The sequence below is a fragment of the Rhagoletis pomonella genome, unplaced genomic scaffold (assembly GCF_013731165.1).
Source record: "Rhagoletis pomonella isolate Grant_MI unplaced genomic scaffold, Rhpom_1.0 Rhpom_scaffold_00006, whole genome shotgun sequence".
Lineage (NCBI taxonomy): Eukaryota > Metazoa > Arthropoda > Insecta > Diptera > Tephritidae > Rhagoletis > Rhagoletis pomonella.
This window is the reverse complement of record NW_023458560.1, coordinates 79,461,591-79,475,334: the sequence shown is the minus strand read 5'-3', so window position 1 is coordinate 79,475,334 and position 13,744 is coordinate 79,461,591. Positions and strand designations below refer to the sequence as shown.

Sequence of the window (13,744 nt, the reverse complement as noted above, 5' to 3'; positions counted from 1 at the left end):
CTGAAGAACAAGTTGCCGCCCCAGAGGTCGCGGTGGCAAAAGACGTTCCGATATTTGCTGGATGGATTAACCATTTCGTAGACGCTGTCAAGATGGTGCGGCAGCTCGTCGGAGATGAACTTTTGTAGGGCCTCGCTTTGGAAGGCGGGGTGAACACGCGCCACAGCTAGGACAGCCTGAAAGTGAACAAAGAGAGAAAGGAGGAAAATGGAAAATGGCGCTTGGCTTTCAAGAAGATTTGATAAATATGACACAGCCCTAAAAATGTATATTTTAACGCAAGAAACGGTAATAAGTTTTTCGGGAGTTTGAAAAGGGGAAACCAGGTTGGTTCTGTAACAACGGAGCACACATTTTGAGTAATTTAAATACTTGACATAATTTTTTGTCATGCTAGAGCTGGACACAAAAAGTTAGCATTAAAAAGTGAAAACATTTGTATGTCTTAGAAAAGCGGATATAAAAAATGTACGACAGGCAGTAGTTAACGCTTTTAAATTGGAAAAACGTTTAAAATTTCTGTACTGTTTTTAAAAGAAATTTATGGCCATTTTTTGAAAAATTAGGTCCTGTTTGCAATTACAAAATATTTAAGTTCTGCTTTAAAATAACAAAAATAAAAGATTTTTTCCCGGGTTTTAAATTACAAAAATTATTTCCAAGCTTTCAATTAACCAAATATTTTTTTCGAGTTTTTAGACTACCAAAATCCTACGCTCAAGTTTTGCATTCAGAAGGTTCAGTTTTTAAAGTGCTAAAACTCTATTTCCAATTTTTAAGCGATCAAAAACCTTATTTTCCAAATTGGCAAAAATCTATGCCTAGTTTTTGCATTTAACCAAAAAAATGTATTGACTAGAAAATTATGTTCAGTTTTAAATTATGAACAAGTAAGAGCAGCGCTGTCTTCGGCTATGCCGAAGGCTTCATACCGTTCATGAACATCTGAAAACTTTACTTTAACAGACTACTGCATTTGAAAAAAATTATATATTCACAGCATACGTAGATACCCAACAAGCATTTCAGTAAACGTTTTTAAAAATAACTTAAATTAAGTTTGCTATAAGCGTTAAATAAGCATTTTTAATATTAAGCTTATTAAAAGTTTTTTCAAATAAACCCTTAATAAGTTTTGAGAGCGAATGTTTATAAATAACTTAAACTTATAAATGAAATGTAAATGCCAACGACATCAAGTAGTAAATATAAAATTTTTTCAATCGTAAGTGACGTGTTTACGTTTTTTAAAATATATTATTAAAAGAAAAAATTAAATAAAACCAATGCGGTAAAACAAGAAAATCCAATCCAGGACCCGCTGCGCTAATCGGTGGAGCATTCGAGTCTTCAAATGATGAGTTCTCCTTATCCTTTCTTATTTTAACATTCAATTAAAAATGTATTAAATTTTTTTTCAGAAAAGTTCATCAATGAGAATGGCGGCGATGAAGCGGAATATATAGCTGCATCGATGTCGCTTTTCCAATTTGCCAATAACCGCAAGTAATTGAAAGCACGCAACAAGATGTAAAAATTAACTTTTTTATGCTTAATTTGTATGTGTTATTGTGAATTTGTATGCTAAAATGTCTATTCCCTATTTATATTTTCGCGACTGTAGATGAGTCCGCCGAAATTTCGCATTTCGTTTAGTTTCTAGATGTTAAGCAATCTATGTATGAGTTTTTAATGAAATATCTTTAAATAAAGGGTTATAAAAATGCTTATAAAAAGCTTTCTTTTGAAAATTTTTAGTAAATTTATATTGATACGCTTATAAAAAACTTTTTTTGAACCTTTATTATAAGTTTACACTTTTACGCTTATACAAACATTTTGAACATTTATTACAAGTTTATATTTCTACGCTTATAACCAATGTTCCTTTTCGATTATATTACGCTTACTTTCAAGCGTTTTATAAACAAAAAATCAACGTTTTGTAAGCTTAATGTTTATAATTGAAAACTTAAGAAAAACTTTCTTTAAGTTTATTTTGCTTGTTGGGTAGAGGAGACACATATATAAAAGAATCATATCTAAACAATCAGAGGTATGGAAGATATACCTTATATAGCACCAATCTAAATGATTTTTACTGCTGTGTGATCGGTATGTAAACCGGTAACGCAATTTAAGGGGTTCAGCTTCCTACATAATAGAGACATATCGCAAAAACTGGTATCTGAACAATCAGTGGTATAAGAGATAAAGCTTATACAGCATAGATTTTAACAATTTCCTCTGTAGACTTTGTATTAGTATTTATACAATAGCTTACGAAATTTATCGGTTTTAGCTGACCAAATAAACTAGTTTTACATTAAAACCCCATATCTGAACAATCAGTTGTATGAATGCAATATATAGGTTATAGTGACCCGATCTTTGTTAGTTTTACTGTAAACTATCTGTTGATAATGAGTGAAAACGGACCGAATTTTCATGTTCCTAGCTGCTTAAATGGAGAAGTTATGGCAAATAATCTCATATCTGAACAATCAGATGTATGGAGGCTATAGGTTATAGCGACCCGATCTTCGCCATTTTCACTGTAAGTATTTGTTTGATAATGGGTGGAAATATTGCGAAATTTCATGTTCCTAGCTGTATAAATCGAGGAGTTATAACGAAATTCTCATAACTGAACAATCAGTTGAATGGGAGATATATGTTGTAGTGGTCCGATTCTTCCGGTTCCGACAAATGATTAATAAATTTCATCCGGCTATCTCGAAAACTGAGAGACTAGATTGCATACAAACAGACAGACAGACGGACATGGCTAAATCGACTCAACTCGACTTTCTGGTCATTTAAGTATACATTTTAATTGGTCTATCTCTTCTTATTCTGGTACTTACAAACATCGGACCACAGTTGTAATACCATTTCATCGATGTCCTCTCCTTTCTAAGTTAGTTTTCACATAGTTAATTACCAAATACTTATGTTGTCGTCTTATTAATAGGCCAAAAAATGTATATCCAATTTTTAATTGATCAGAAATTTAAATTCAGTTTATAATTTACCAAAAATGTATGTCCAAGTTTTTGATTATCAAAAAATTAAACCAAGTTATTAAATTTCAAATTATCGTTCAGGGCATAGGTGTTTGTTCGTGTGCGGCCCAATGAAGCCGCGGTTAAGGTGCTCAGCACGGATGCCATTAAAGCAGTTATTGCGGACAGCGAATGACCATACTCTTATTTTAAGTTTTTATGGTAAAATATCTGTTATCTAAACGAAAAATAAATAAAGTTTACTCACCCTCACTCCAGCTGTATAGAAAACCACCTTTGGCGACACTGTCATCTCCCTTAAAACGTTTTTCAGCTGCTCGCCAATATCCACTTGCTTCCTCTCTTCGTAGGTAATACTGCAGGCTTGCATGGTGGCTAAGCTCTTCAGGAGCACATCCATTTGTGATTGCGTCAGAAATTCCGCTGAATTCTCCACAGGCTCATAACCCAAATCTACAATATTTTGCATAACAAACAAATCGCGACGGGTAAAGTAGCATTGAGCACACCAGATGTTAGTGGCTAAATTTTTTTTTTTACCAAATTAGAAGAGATAACAGTTATTAAAAATGTGTGAATATATTGGCTTAACTAAAAGCAACAGTAAATATTGACAGTTAACTTGAATAGTATGGTTATTGATAGTGAGGCTGTACCTATATTAAAAATCTCTGTTTTCATCAATTATTAAGATATTGTTTACACAACATATGTATGTACATATCTGTTTACGAGTGGGTCGTGTTATTTATTTTTCCTTTCTATTCTATCTCACTCAACAACTCACTCAGTTTTCTCAACTCGTTCAAAAGGCTCTCATAGATCGCTGCCTCTTTGGTGAGCATACCACATTCTTCAATAGCCGCTGTCATCTTTGGATTACGATGAGGCAACGATTTGACAAACACACGTTTTGTTTGAACATCAGTGCACTGAAAATGCAGTAAAAAGTAACAAAATAAATAATCAAGTCTAAGTCGTTTTTGTCAATTAGACTAAATGGGGTTATAAAATAATAAAGCTTGATAAATGTATTAACTGACATATGCAGTTATATGAGGTGGATTCTGTCGGAGTGTGCAACCAACGAAGACAGTTTATTTGATTGTACCAATTGAGCTCCAGAAACAGATTAGCTTCGATCATCAGCTTATAAAATAAAGAAACCTGTACGAACTTATTAAAAGACCCTATGAAGAAATGTTTTAAATTTTTATAAAATGTTGAAGTTAAAAACTTAGTTATAAAAAAAAGTAAGTAAGCCTTGGACACACTGGAGAAGGGAAACTTACGTTACATATCTATTTTGTCTCATAGCCAATACACATACATACATACACGCAAACATCTGCTTTTGCTTAAGGCTATATTTTTTGTTTTTTTTTCTATCTAGATCCCTACCTCTACCCCTGTTCGTTCTAATTACATTTATGTTATTTTGTTTTTCTTAATTTTTATCTTAAACTCTATCGATAACAAAATCGGTAGTAACATCCAACAAAATATCGATAACAAAACCGATAAAAAATCGATGATAAATTCGATAAAAATTTCGATAGCAAAATCGATAATAATATTGGTAGCAAAATCGATTAGAAAATCGATAAAAATATCGATAACAAAATCGATAAGAATATCGACAAAAAAATCGGTAGATAATCGATAACAAAATCGATAATAGTATCGATAACAAAATCGATAAAAATATCGATAAATAAACCGATAAAAAGATCGATAATTATATCAATAAGCCTCGAGAATCCCAAAAATCTCTAAAATCCCAAAATAGTTCTTAGATTGAGTCTGTGTCTCCATCTAAATCCTTTTCTCTATAATTACCTTTATTTTAGTATTTCTTACTCTATTTCCATCATTACTTTTATTCGGTATCCTCATCCTCATCCTTTTCTTTATATTTGTCTCTGTTTTTACCATTATGTTTATCATTTTCTTCATCTTCATTCCCCTTCCGCTTAGCCATTATACAAGTAAAGTGCTTAAATTTACCTTCACCTTCATTTTTGCCTTTATCTTTACGCTTTATTTTTATACCCGAGCGCACTTGTGCACAAGGGTATTATAACTTTGTTCACATAACGGTTGTTTGTAACAGGCAAAACGAATCGAGATAGATATAGACAAATGTATACATAAATGATCAGAATGAAAATAGAAATCGATTAAGCGGTGACTGTCTGTCCGTCCGTCCGTCCGTCCGTCTGTGCACACGATAACTCGAGTAAAAATTGAGATATCTTAACGAAACTTGGTACAAGGACTTCTTCTGGGCGTAGGACGGATGGTATTGCAAATGGGCGAAGTCGGACAATAACCACGCCTACCTCCCATATAACGGTAAATTTCAGAAATGCGAAAACTGCGATATTTTAGTAACTACTGAAGATAATTCACTCAAAATTGATATTTACAATGAGTTTTAGACGAAAAATAAGAATATTATAAATTTTTGGAAAATGGGCGTAGCCACGCCCACTTATGGTTATATGTGTATATCTTGGTAACCGCTGCAGCAATTTCTTCCAAACTTGGCACAGTTGTTAGTCCTGGTGCAGCATACCAAATGGCCGAAAATTTTTAAAATCGGATAATAACCACGCCCACATCCCATATAACGGTAATTTAGAAAAATACGAAATCCTCGATAAATCAGTAAATATTAAGGCTAATTTATTCAAAATTGATGGTTGCAACAACTCTATACCAAGAAATACGTTTGTGTTAAAATTTTGGAAAATGGGCGTGGCACCGCCCACTTATGGTCACATATATGTATCTCGGTAACCGTTGTACCAATTTGTACAAAACTCGGTATGGCTATTGTGCTTGCCACATAGAAGCAAAACGTTCAAAATTATTGAAATCGGACTAAAATTACGGCCGCTTTTCATATAACGGTAAATTTCAGAAATGCTTGAAATTTCTATATTTCGAAATTTAAGGACGCTAATTTTCTTAAAATTTATACACCCCGGCTTATCATGTAGCGGTAGATTTCGGAAAGGTGGAAAACATATATTTAATACTTGCGCCGGGTATTTAATGTTCGGCTCCGCCCGAACTTAGACTTTCTCACTTGTTGTTTTTATTTTTACCTTTGCCTTCATCCTTTTCTTTATCGATGTACGTACTCACCTTTCCTTTCATTCTTGTATTTGTATTTTTAAAAGTGTTATTCTTTAACCCTTTATTAGCAAGTTTTTGTTTAATTAATAACATACAAACAAGAAGCACTTGTTTCAGCCCCAACCATTTCCTTTGTATCATTTCCGTTGCACCATTTCCATTTATTAAGCAATTAACAGCTGATGGAATTTCGTTTTTTAAATACCCAGATGGGTATAAACTTTAGACGTATGCGATAAGGGTCACCGATGTCGAAATTTGAATCATATTTGAATAGATCGTATAATCGAATATGGATTGATTGTAGGTCATTGGGTTATATACTTATAAATGTAATATTCACGCCATTTTGACACTCTCCTTATCTTAGTTTTACTCGCGTTCGCGTAAATATTTACGTCATCAATGCGATATTGCAGTTGCAAGTGAAAATATTCACCCAAGTAACCGGTTGGGCCGCACTCAGGCACCACTTCGTAGGTCAGCAGTCGACCGGCCGCATTTGAACCCAACATATTGCTGAGAATATCTTCGACCTCTGCGCGCGAGAAGAGCCCATTTTGAGTTTCAGCTGACTGCAGAGTTGAGGTGGGACTCATTTTCTGGTTTGTGATTATTTTAATTTACTTCGATTTAAATATTTTAACACAAGTTAAAAAAACTTTAAGAGCTTTATAAATCAAAAAATTGTATGAAAATGTCACTTTATAAAGCTCTTTAAGCCTATTTTCTTTTTTATAAATAAGGCCATTAGTATTTAAATTTTCTGCAGAAGATTAGGAAATCCCTTTCACGATTGCGTCGTCACACTGCGACAATGGAATAGCAACTAGCTCATAATCCGCCCTATGTTGAATATCGTCATCGACAGCGAAGAGACGATATAAAGGCCCGTCCACATACAATTTTGGCGTTGCGTTGGCTCTGGTGTCGCTCTGACAGCAGCGCGAGCAACGCCCGTGCTTGCTACAATGAACGCTTAGCAGAGAATACTTCGTTCATTAAATTAATATACTAGCGGCAGATCAATCAAAATTTTATATCAATAATTGCATTAAAAACTATATTTCTTGTCCGCATTTGATTAAAAAGGGAAATTAAATCACGTAATTTTGATTATTTGGAACAGCTGACGAGCGAGGCGCGCGAAAAGTTGCGAGTTGGCCATCTTTTTGCGTTGTGTTGGCGTTGGCATTGCCCAACTTTGGTTATGTGGAAACTTACATATAAATGCATGTATTCATAGTCAGCTGTCGAAGCGACGCCAACGCCAACGCAACGCCAAAGTTGTATGTAAACGGGCCTTTATTGATGCGCTGACGATCGTCGACGATGACGATGATGATATTCAGCATAGGGCCGAAAGTTAGTTTACTCATTACATATATTATTTATATTCAATTGTTAGTTTACTCATTACATATATTATTTATATTCAATTGTAATCACTTGCCAATATGCCCCTCATATGTACCACATATGTATGTACCCTGTAGTCAAATGTACTAGTTGTAAACTACCTCACAACTAGTATGAACCGCATGCTCAACTAGTCAGCCAACTATCTTTTTTCCATGCAATCAACTGGTATTTTTACGAGATGGCAATTGTCAGATTTCGGTCAGAAATATACCAGTCTCATACTAGTTCAAAATAGGCAGAAAAATGATAGTCCAATTATGGACCAAAACCACTACTTTGGCAGTCAAAAAATTAAATGAATTCATGAATATACAATAAAAAAACTTTTGATTAAGTGCACTTTAATATATTACACATTTTTATTTAGCAGCCTTAGATTTTCCAATTATTAGTGTTAAATTTTTTGAGTATTAATTAAAAGCAAAAATAAATACATAAATATTCCAGACTTTCGAACATAAATTTAAATGCATTTTTCATTAAATGTTATTAAAAGTAAAAGGTTTCAGGTACAATAAATACTATATTTTTATCTTTTTTAATAATATTGATTCGCAAAAGAAAACATTTTAGTTAAAAATAAAATGAATACTTTAGTTCATTTTTGAGTGAACTACAATAGAAATAAAAGTGTTCATTAAATAAATTAAATTCATTAACTTTGCACATTTTAGTATATTAGTTTTAAAAAATTATAAAGGTAATAATTAATGTTTAAAATTTGAGATTTGGATAAGAATAAAATAAATAAATAGTTAATAATAATTTTTATCCATTGTTCGTCTTGTTGATTGATAATAGTAATTAACAAATAATTATGTTAATCGTGTAATTAAAAAAAGTCAAAAATAATTGAAAATAATCAAAAATAACAAAATAATAATGTAATTAAAATTAATGATTTAATTCACATTTTTTTAAGTAATTAATTATTCACCATTAAAAAGGTGGTAATATCGGTATGTAATCATTAAACGGTTATCCAAAAACATGCTTTAATCAATAATCATTATGAATATTTATCATTATTTAACAGGTTTGGTATAATTGAATACGTACTCGATTTGTTGGTTTACAAAATATACCCAAATAATAGTTATAATATTTTGTGTACTGTATTGTATTAAACTGTCGAAGTCAAATAAAACATGGCATGACTAAATTGTTTTGTACTTGGCACAAGTCTGATCATTTTCGAACTAGTTCGGTTTCTGTCAGGAAATTCTAGTTATAAACTAGAATTTTTCCTGACTAGTTTGGGGTTTCACTGCAGGGTATATACAGGCAAGCATAATAGAATCTGGGTTGAAAATGGAAATTTCAGATTGTACCTAATATCATAAAATAAATGTACCTAAATGAGACAGATTGTACCTAAAAAAAGTTACATCATTCATTTGTAGTTATTTAAAACATGAATACAAAAGATAGTACTTTCAATAAGATTAGGTTTTTTTTTACCTGAGCGTATATCTATAGACTTAACTGTAATGGGATTCGGAGAAGCGTTGTTTTTGTCTAATTTGGACAACTGAGCAATATTGGTGAAAAAGAAAAAAAAACACTTTGTGAAGTATACTTCTTTATCCAGCTTTTTATAAAACAACAGCAAAAGTCTGCTAATTTATCCGACTAGACTAGAGAAAATAATCAAATTACCGAAAGTAACTTCGAAAGCATTTTAAATATATTTCCAGAAATCAAAAAGCGAATAAATATATATAGTTCTCATTTAAAGAAAATATGAAATTTGAAGACATTCTAGACTCTGGACTGTATGGGCGAATAAAGGCTGGTTTTCATTACGTCATATTTTGACAACAAAATTTTTCGACATATTTTGACACAGTGGTACCCATTAAAAGGGGTAACAAATATCTGTGGAACAAAAACATAACATAAATAATAATTTTTACTTGCGTCCTGAAGGCCTATTCTGATCTAAATCAATCAAAAGACCATTTTTTAGTCCCATTTGACAATTTGTTTTCATTCATTTGACCACAAATGCCATTGAATTTGACTTAGTGAAAATAAGCGTCAAAATTTATACGAATTTGTACATAGCTACCACTGACCACTTTTCTTTAGAACTGTTTATTCTTCAAAATGAAAGCGAAGCTTCTTCCGTGCCTACTAGCAAAGATATTAACACGGTAAAGGAAAAAGAAAAAATGCATCTGAACAAAAGATGATTTTACCTAAAATCTAGTGACTCTACCTAATGTACCTTTAAGTCATCAAACGTCGGAAAAAGGTACAATTGTACCTACTTTTACACTTTCACCGTGGAAATATACCTACTAGAACTCACCAAAGAAAGGCCAACATAGTTCCACGTAGAAGCAAGCATGTAAATAGCATGTAATTAGAGTATAATTAGAGTGCAATCACAATTATTTGTGTATGTGTGTTATATAAGGCGATATTTGAACTCTTGTTGGGCTGGGTGATCGTGTAAGCTCGAATGACTCCAAAGAAATTTTCTATCCCATCTTGGTTCAAGCGATACGTTGAAATATACTTCATATCGAACCGGTTTTTACCGTTTTTGTACAGCATCTTCAGCGCATTGGTCGACTGTATGATGCCTGCATACTTTACATACTTTACTTTATATATATACGTATGTACACTTTATACATATGTGCCTGTAAGTATACTAGTTTAACTCTTTGAAATGGTAGCAGTGTGTGTTTTCCTATAACCCTCACGCTTTTCATCATTTCCGTCATGCCATCTAATATTTGAACTTTCTCATTCATCGCTAGACCGTAGGCGTGGCAGCGTGTTCTTGCGTCAGCATGTGGCGCCCTGACATTCATCACATCAAACCAATCGTTAGTATTAAAATGAAATATTTTAAATGATGAAGTATACATAGTTAAATATATGGATATACAACGTCTTTATGTAAATCTTACCAATTTAAAAAGTTCGGAGCACTCTTTCCAATTCGCTACTGTGTGCGAAAATAATTTTGCCGCTGTTTTCACATTTTCTCTTTGCGGTCCAGACACATTTAAATGGTTTGCTGAAATTTTATGATTTACTGTCAAATCATTAGAGGTGATAGACGATAACTCTAAAATTATTTCCTTCTTTACTGCTTTGCCATTTATCACAAATCCTTGGTCAAGGAGGTGATTACGGAGTAATTTGAGCATATGAGGAACGGTTGCAATCGTGAAAACTTGCTGCTCAGGAAAAAACAAACCTGTAAAAGCCGAATATGTTACAAAATATAAAATAAACTGCAAACGATTTTATGTTTCTATAAACTTGCCACGGCCTGTCTTCATGCACTCCCAGCCCGTTAAGAAGAGACCCCTTAGTGCCGCCAAGATTGCAAACAACCGCTACAACATTGTACCCGCTTGTATCTTTAGTACTTTGTTATATATTGAAGAACACGCCATTTGTCTTTTTACAGTCGAAGTCGTAAAATATCGGCTGTTTCCATTTAGATACAAGTCTTGGTGAAGAAAGTAGATTTATTAAATGTTTATTTCTTTGCTGTAAATTTCATTTAATGTTCTTTATATTTACCTCTGAGCATCGCTACTTGCACATAGTTGGCAGGTTCTAGTGTTGAGCCTGACGAGGCATCATAGCAGTAACTTTACCTGATCTTCATCTCGTCGAAACTCAAAACATATACTTTTTGAATAGTGTCCATTTGTGTAGAGGCTTTCAAGACTAGTTTTATTAAATCTCTTGAAAGGTCGATGTTTTGGGCCCATCTCTATAGCGTTCGAACTACAGTTAGCGGAAAACCTTTTTTATACATTAATCTGTACGCTTTGGGACTAGCGGCGTACAATGTTATAGATTGCGGTACGTCTTCCTGAGTACAGGTAGGTGTCTTTATATTATATTTAAATTTTGCAACCTGACCCTTCGTAAAGATTCCTTGCATTTTGGTCTCCATATTTTTGCAAAAGGTTTCGCACTCCTCCAAGCGCTTTTGCATCTGCTCTTCCTCGTAAACGTGTTTGAACGAACGAAACGAACGTGTGTGAATTCCGCCAGTTCTGTGCATTGCTTTTTGTTTTCTTTTCGCAGGTTCATATTTTCACGCTTTAATGTTTCTCTATATGCATGTAATTAAAAGAAAACTGTTCAATAAATCAATATTTTTAGTGCTGTATTGCTTTTAAAAGCTTACAGTTTTGCTTCCAACTCTTCAACTTCCTGCAAACTGCTGTCATAATAAAATATTTTGTGAGGTTTTGAAGTCGTGGGAATATCGGAAAGGTTTGCTTCCGTAAGGCTATTTTTCTTTTGATTCACACTTTTATCAGATATATTTGCATCAACAGTATCACTCGCAACGGCTATAAAAACTTAGCTATGCGACAGCGAAGGTGAGTGGCTATGAGAGATACGCCTTTGCAAGGTTAGAGAATGATAATTATTAAAGCTGAAATAAATGCAAAACAACATAGTAATGATCTATTCACTCTTCTCTAGAAATGATCTTAAGTGCACTGGAAAAATAGGGATAAAAGCCATACCCGAAGAGCTGTTGATATCCTACTAGGAGGGCGAAATGACTTAATAAAGTTTAAACCAGAGATAGGTGTAGTTCTCTAACCCTCTACAAAAATGAAACTATTGCTTAGATTAAGTTAAGATGTCGTCGATGATGTCGTCTACTCATTGTTAATGCTTTTTATGTGTGCCAGGAGGAGTTGCCATTATAATATCTGCCAACCCGCTTATGGTAATGTTCCAGATGAAATTGAGGTGGTCCAATCGTTCCAATTCCGTGAAATCTGCCAAGCTGTTGAAAAACCGAGGTTCCAGACGTTTAAGTCTGGTTTATTTGTACATTGTCAATGGAAATTCTATCGTTTCGTTTGGTTCAAAGACAATTTGTTGGGCCAGTTTTGTACTTTAGGATTTTCCTCGCTGGATGTAAGGACTGTTCCGCTTCACCGATTTGCGATTCCCGTGCCTAGACATCTCATAGGGTTCAGGAACTTTAAAGATACCTATTTTGATTAGACCGTACATTCAACCTACACTAAGTTTTGCTTTTGGCTTGTTTCGTGATTTTCTTGTAGCATCGTATAATTCTTGGTTAGAGTTTGTATATGAGCCCTCCGTCTATCTGATAAAACTTTGTCGCCGAATCATTTTTAAAGAGCCTTAATGACTTATTTGTTATCCTCAAGGATTCTCAGAATTTCTAGCAGTTGTCCACATGAAAGACCGCATGCGACTCTTGAAGTCATGAAGCTTGTCCTATGGAGTACCCAATCTTACTCATATTGGCTACATCATTGATCCAAGTGGCCGAACAACGTGACCGAATAGGTTAGATGCCTTAGTATTTCGACCATTAGTTTCAAAGATCTTCTGAGAATTACTGGGTAAAGTTTACGTTTTTCAAAAAGACTCAGGCTGTTACGTTATGATTCATAACTTATGAATAAATAACTTTAGTTCAGGAATGCAAATAAGGCACCTCGCTTTGCCTCTACAATGGCTAAAACGAATGTAGTAGTACGCGCCATCTGCCAGAGGTGTACCCTTACGGAATTTTTTTTCAAAAAAATGAATATTTGTTAGACTAAGTAGACCTCTGAAATTTTTTAGCTAAACTTAAATGATACAAAGTTGAATATATGTTTTATTACAACAACACATGCATCATTTCTTCAATACAATCAAAAATATACTCCTTAAATTTCACATCCAATTTCAGCAGCTCGAGCACCTCATTAACCCGGTCAACATTTGTGTAGCGATGAAAGGCATCTGGGTGATTCAGCTTTGAGTTCTTCAAATAATCGCCCGGCACACGCAGTATTGTCGCTGAGATGCAGTTGTAGAGCGCACCGAAGAGCTCCAGCGACTTTAGCGACTGTTCGAATTCGTTTCGACTGAGTTGTTGCTCGGCGTCCACATCCTGTCGCTTCAGTTCGTCGGCGAAGTAGTTGTAGTTAGTACCTGTCGTAGTACCAATATTTCAGCGTTTTCCATTGCTGTGGAGTGATGTTCAGGTAGACTACCATGAGAACATCAATAGCGGGTGGACTATAGCGCGCCAGTTGGTAGTCGACTAGAACTACCGGCTCGGTGTCAGGTTGAGATTTACTGAAGAACAAGTTGCCGCCCCAGAGGTCGCGGTGGCAAAAGACGTT

General features: G+C 34.0%; 2 protein-coding genes across 2 annotated transcripts in view; one reads left to right on the top strand and one right to left on the bottom strand.

Annotated features, from left to right (window-relative positions):
* Nucleotides 1-2: 2 nt before the first annotated feature.
* On the bottom strand, nucleotides 3-3,913 carry LOC118742161 (the record flags this gene model as incomplete). The annotated part of the gene is made up of 3 exons (XM_036474121.1): nucleotides 3,802-3,913; nucleotides 3,274-3,548; nucleotides 3-176 (listed from the first exon to the last, which is right to left on the bottom strand). Coding segments are annotated over exons 1-3 (546 nt in total), but the record flags the coding sequence as incomplete, so codon positions are not given.
* Nucleotides 3,914-13,613: 9,700 nt separating this feature from the next.
* LOC118742159 overlaps nucleotides 13,614-13,744 on the top strand; it is a 1,754-nt gene continuing 1,623 nt past the window's right edge. The window contains exon 1 of the mRNA XM_036474120.1: nucleotides 13,614-13,628. Coding sequence (XP_036330013.1) covers nucleotides 13,614-13,628 — 15 coding nt within the window. The remainder of the gene's footprint in view (nucleotides 13,629-13,744) is intronic.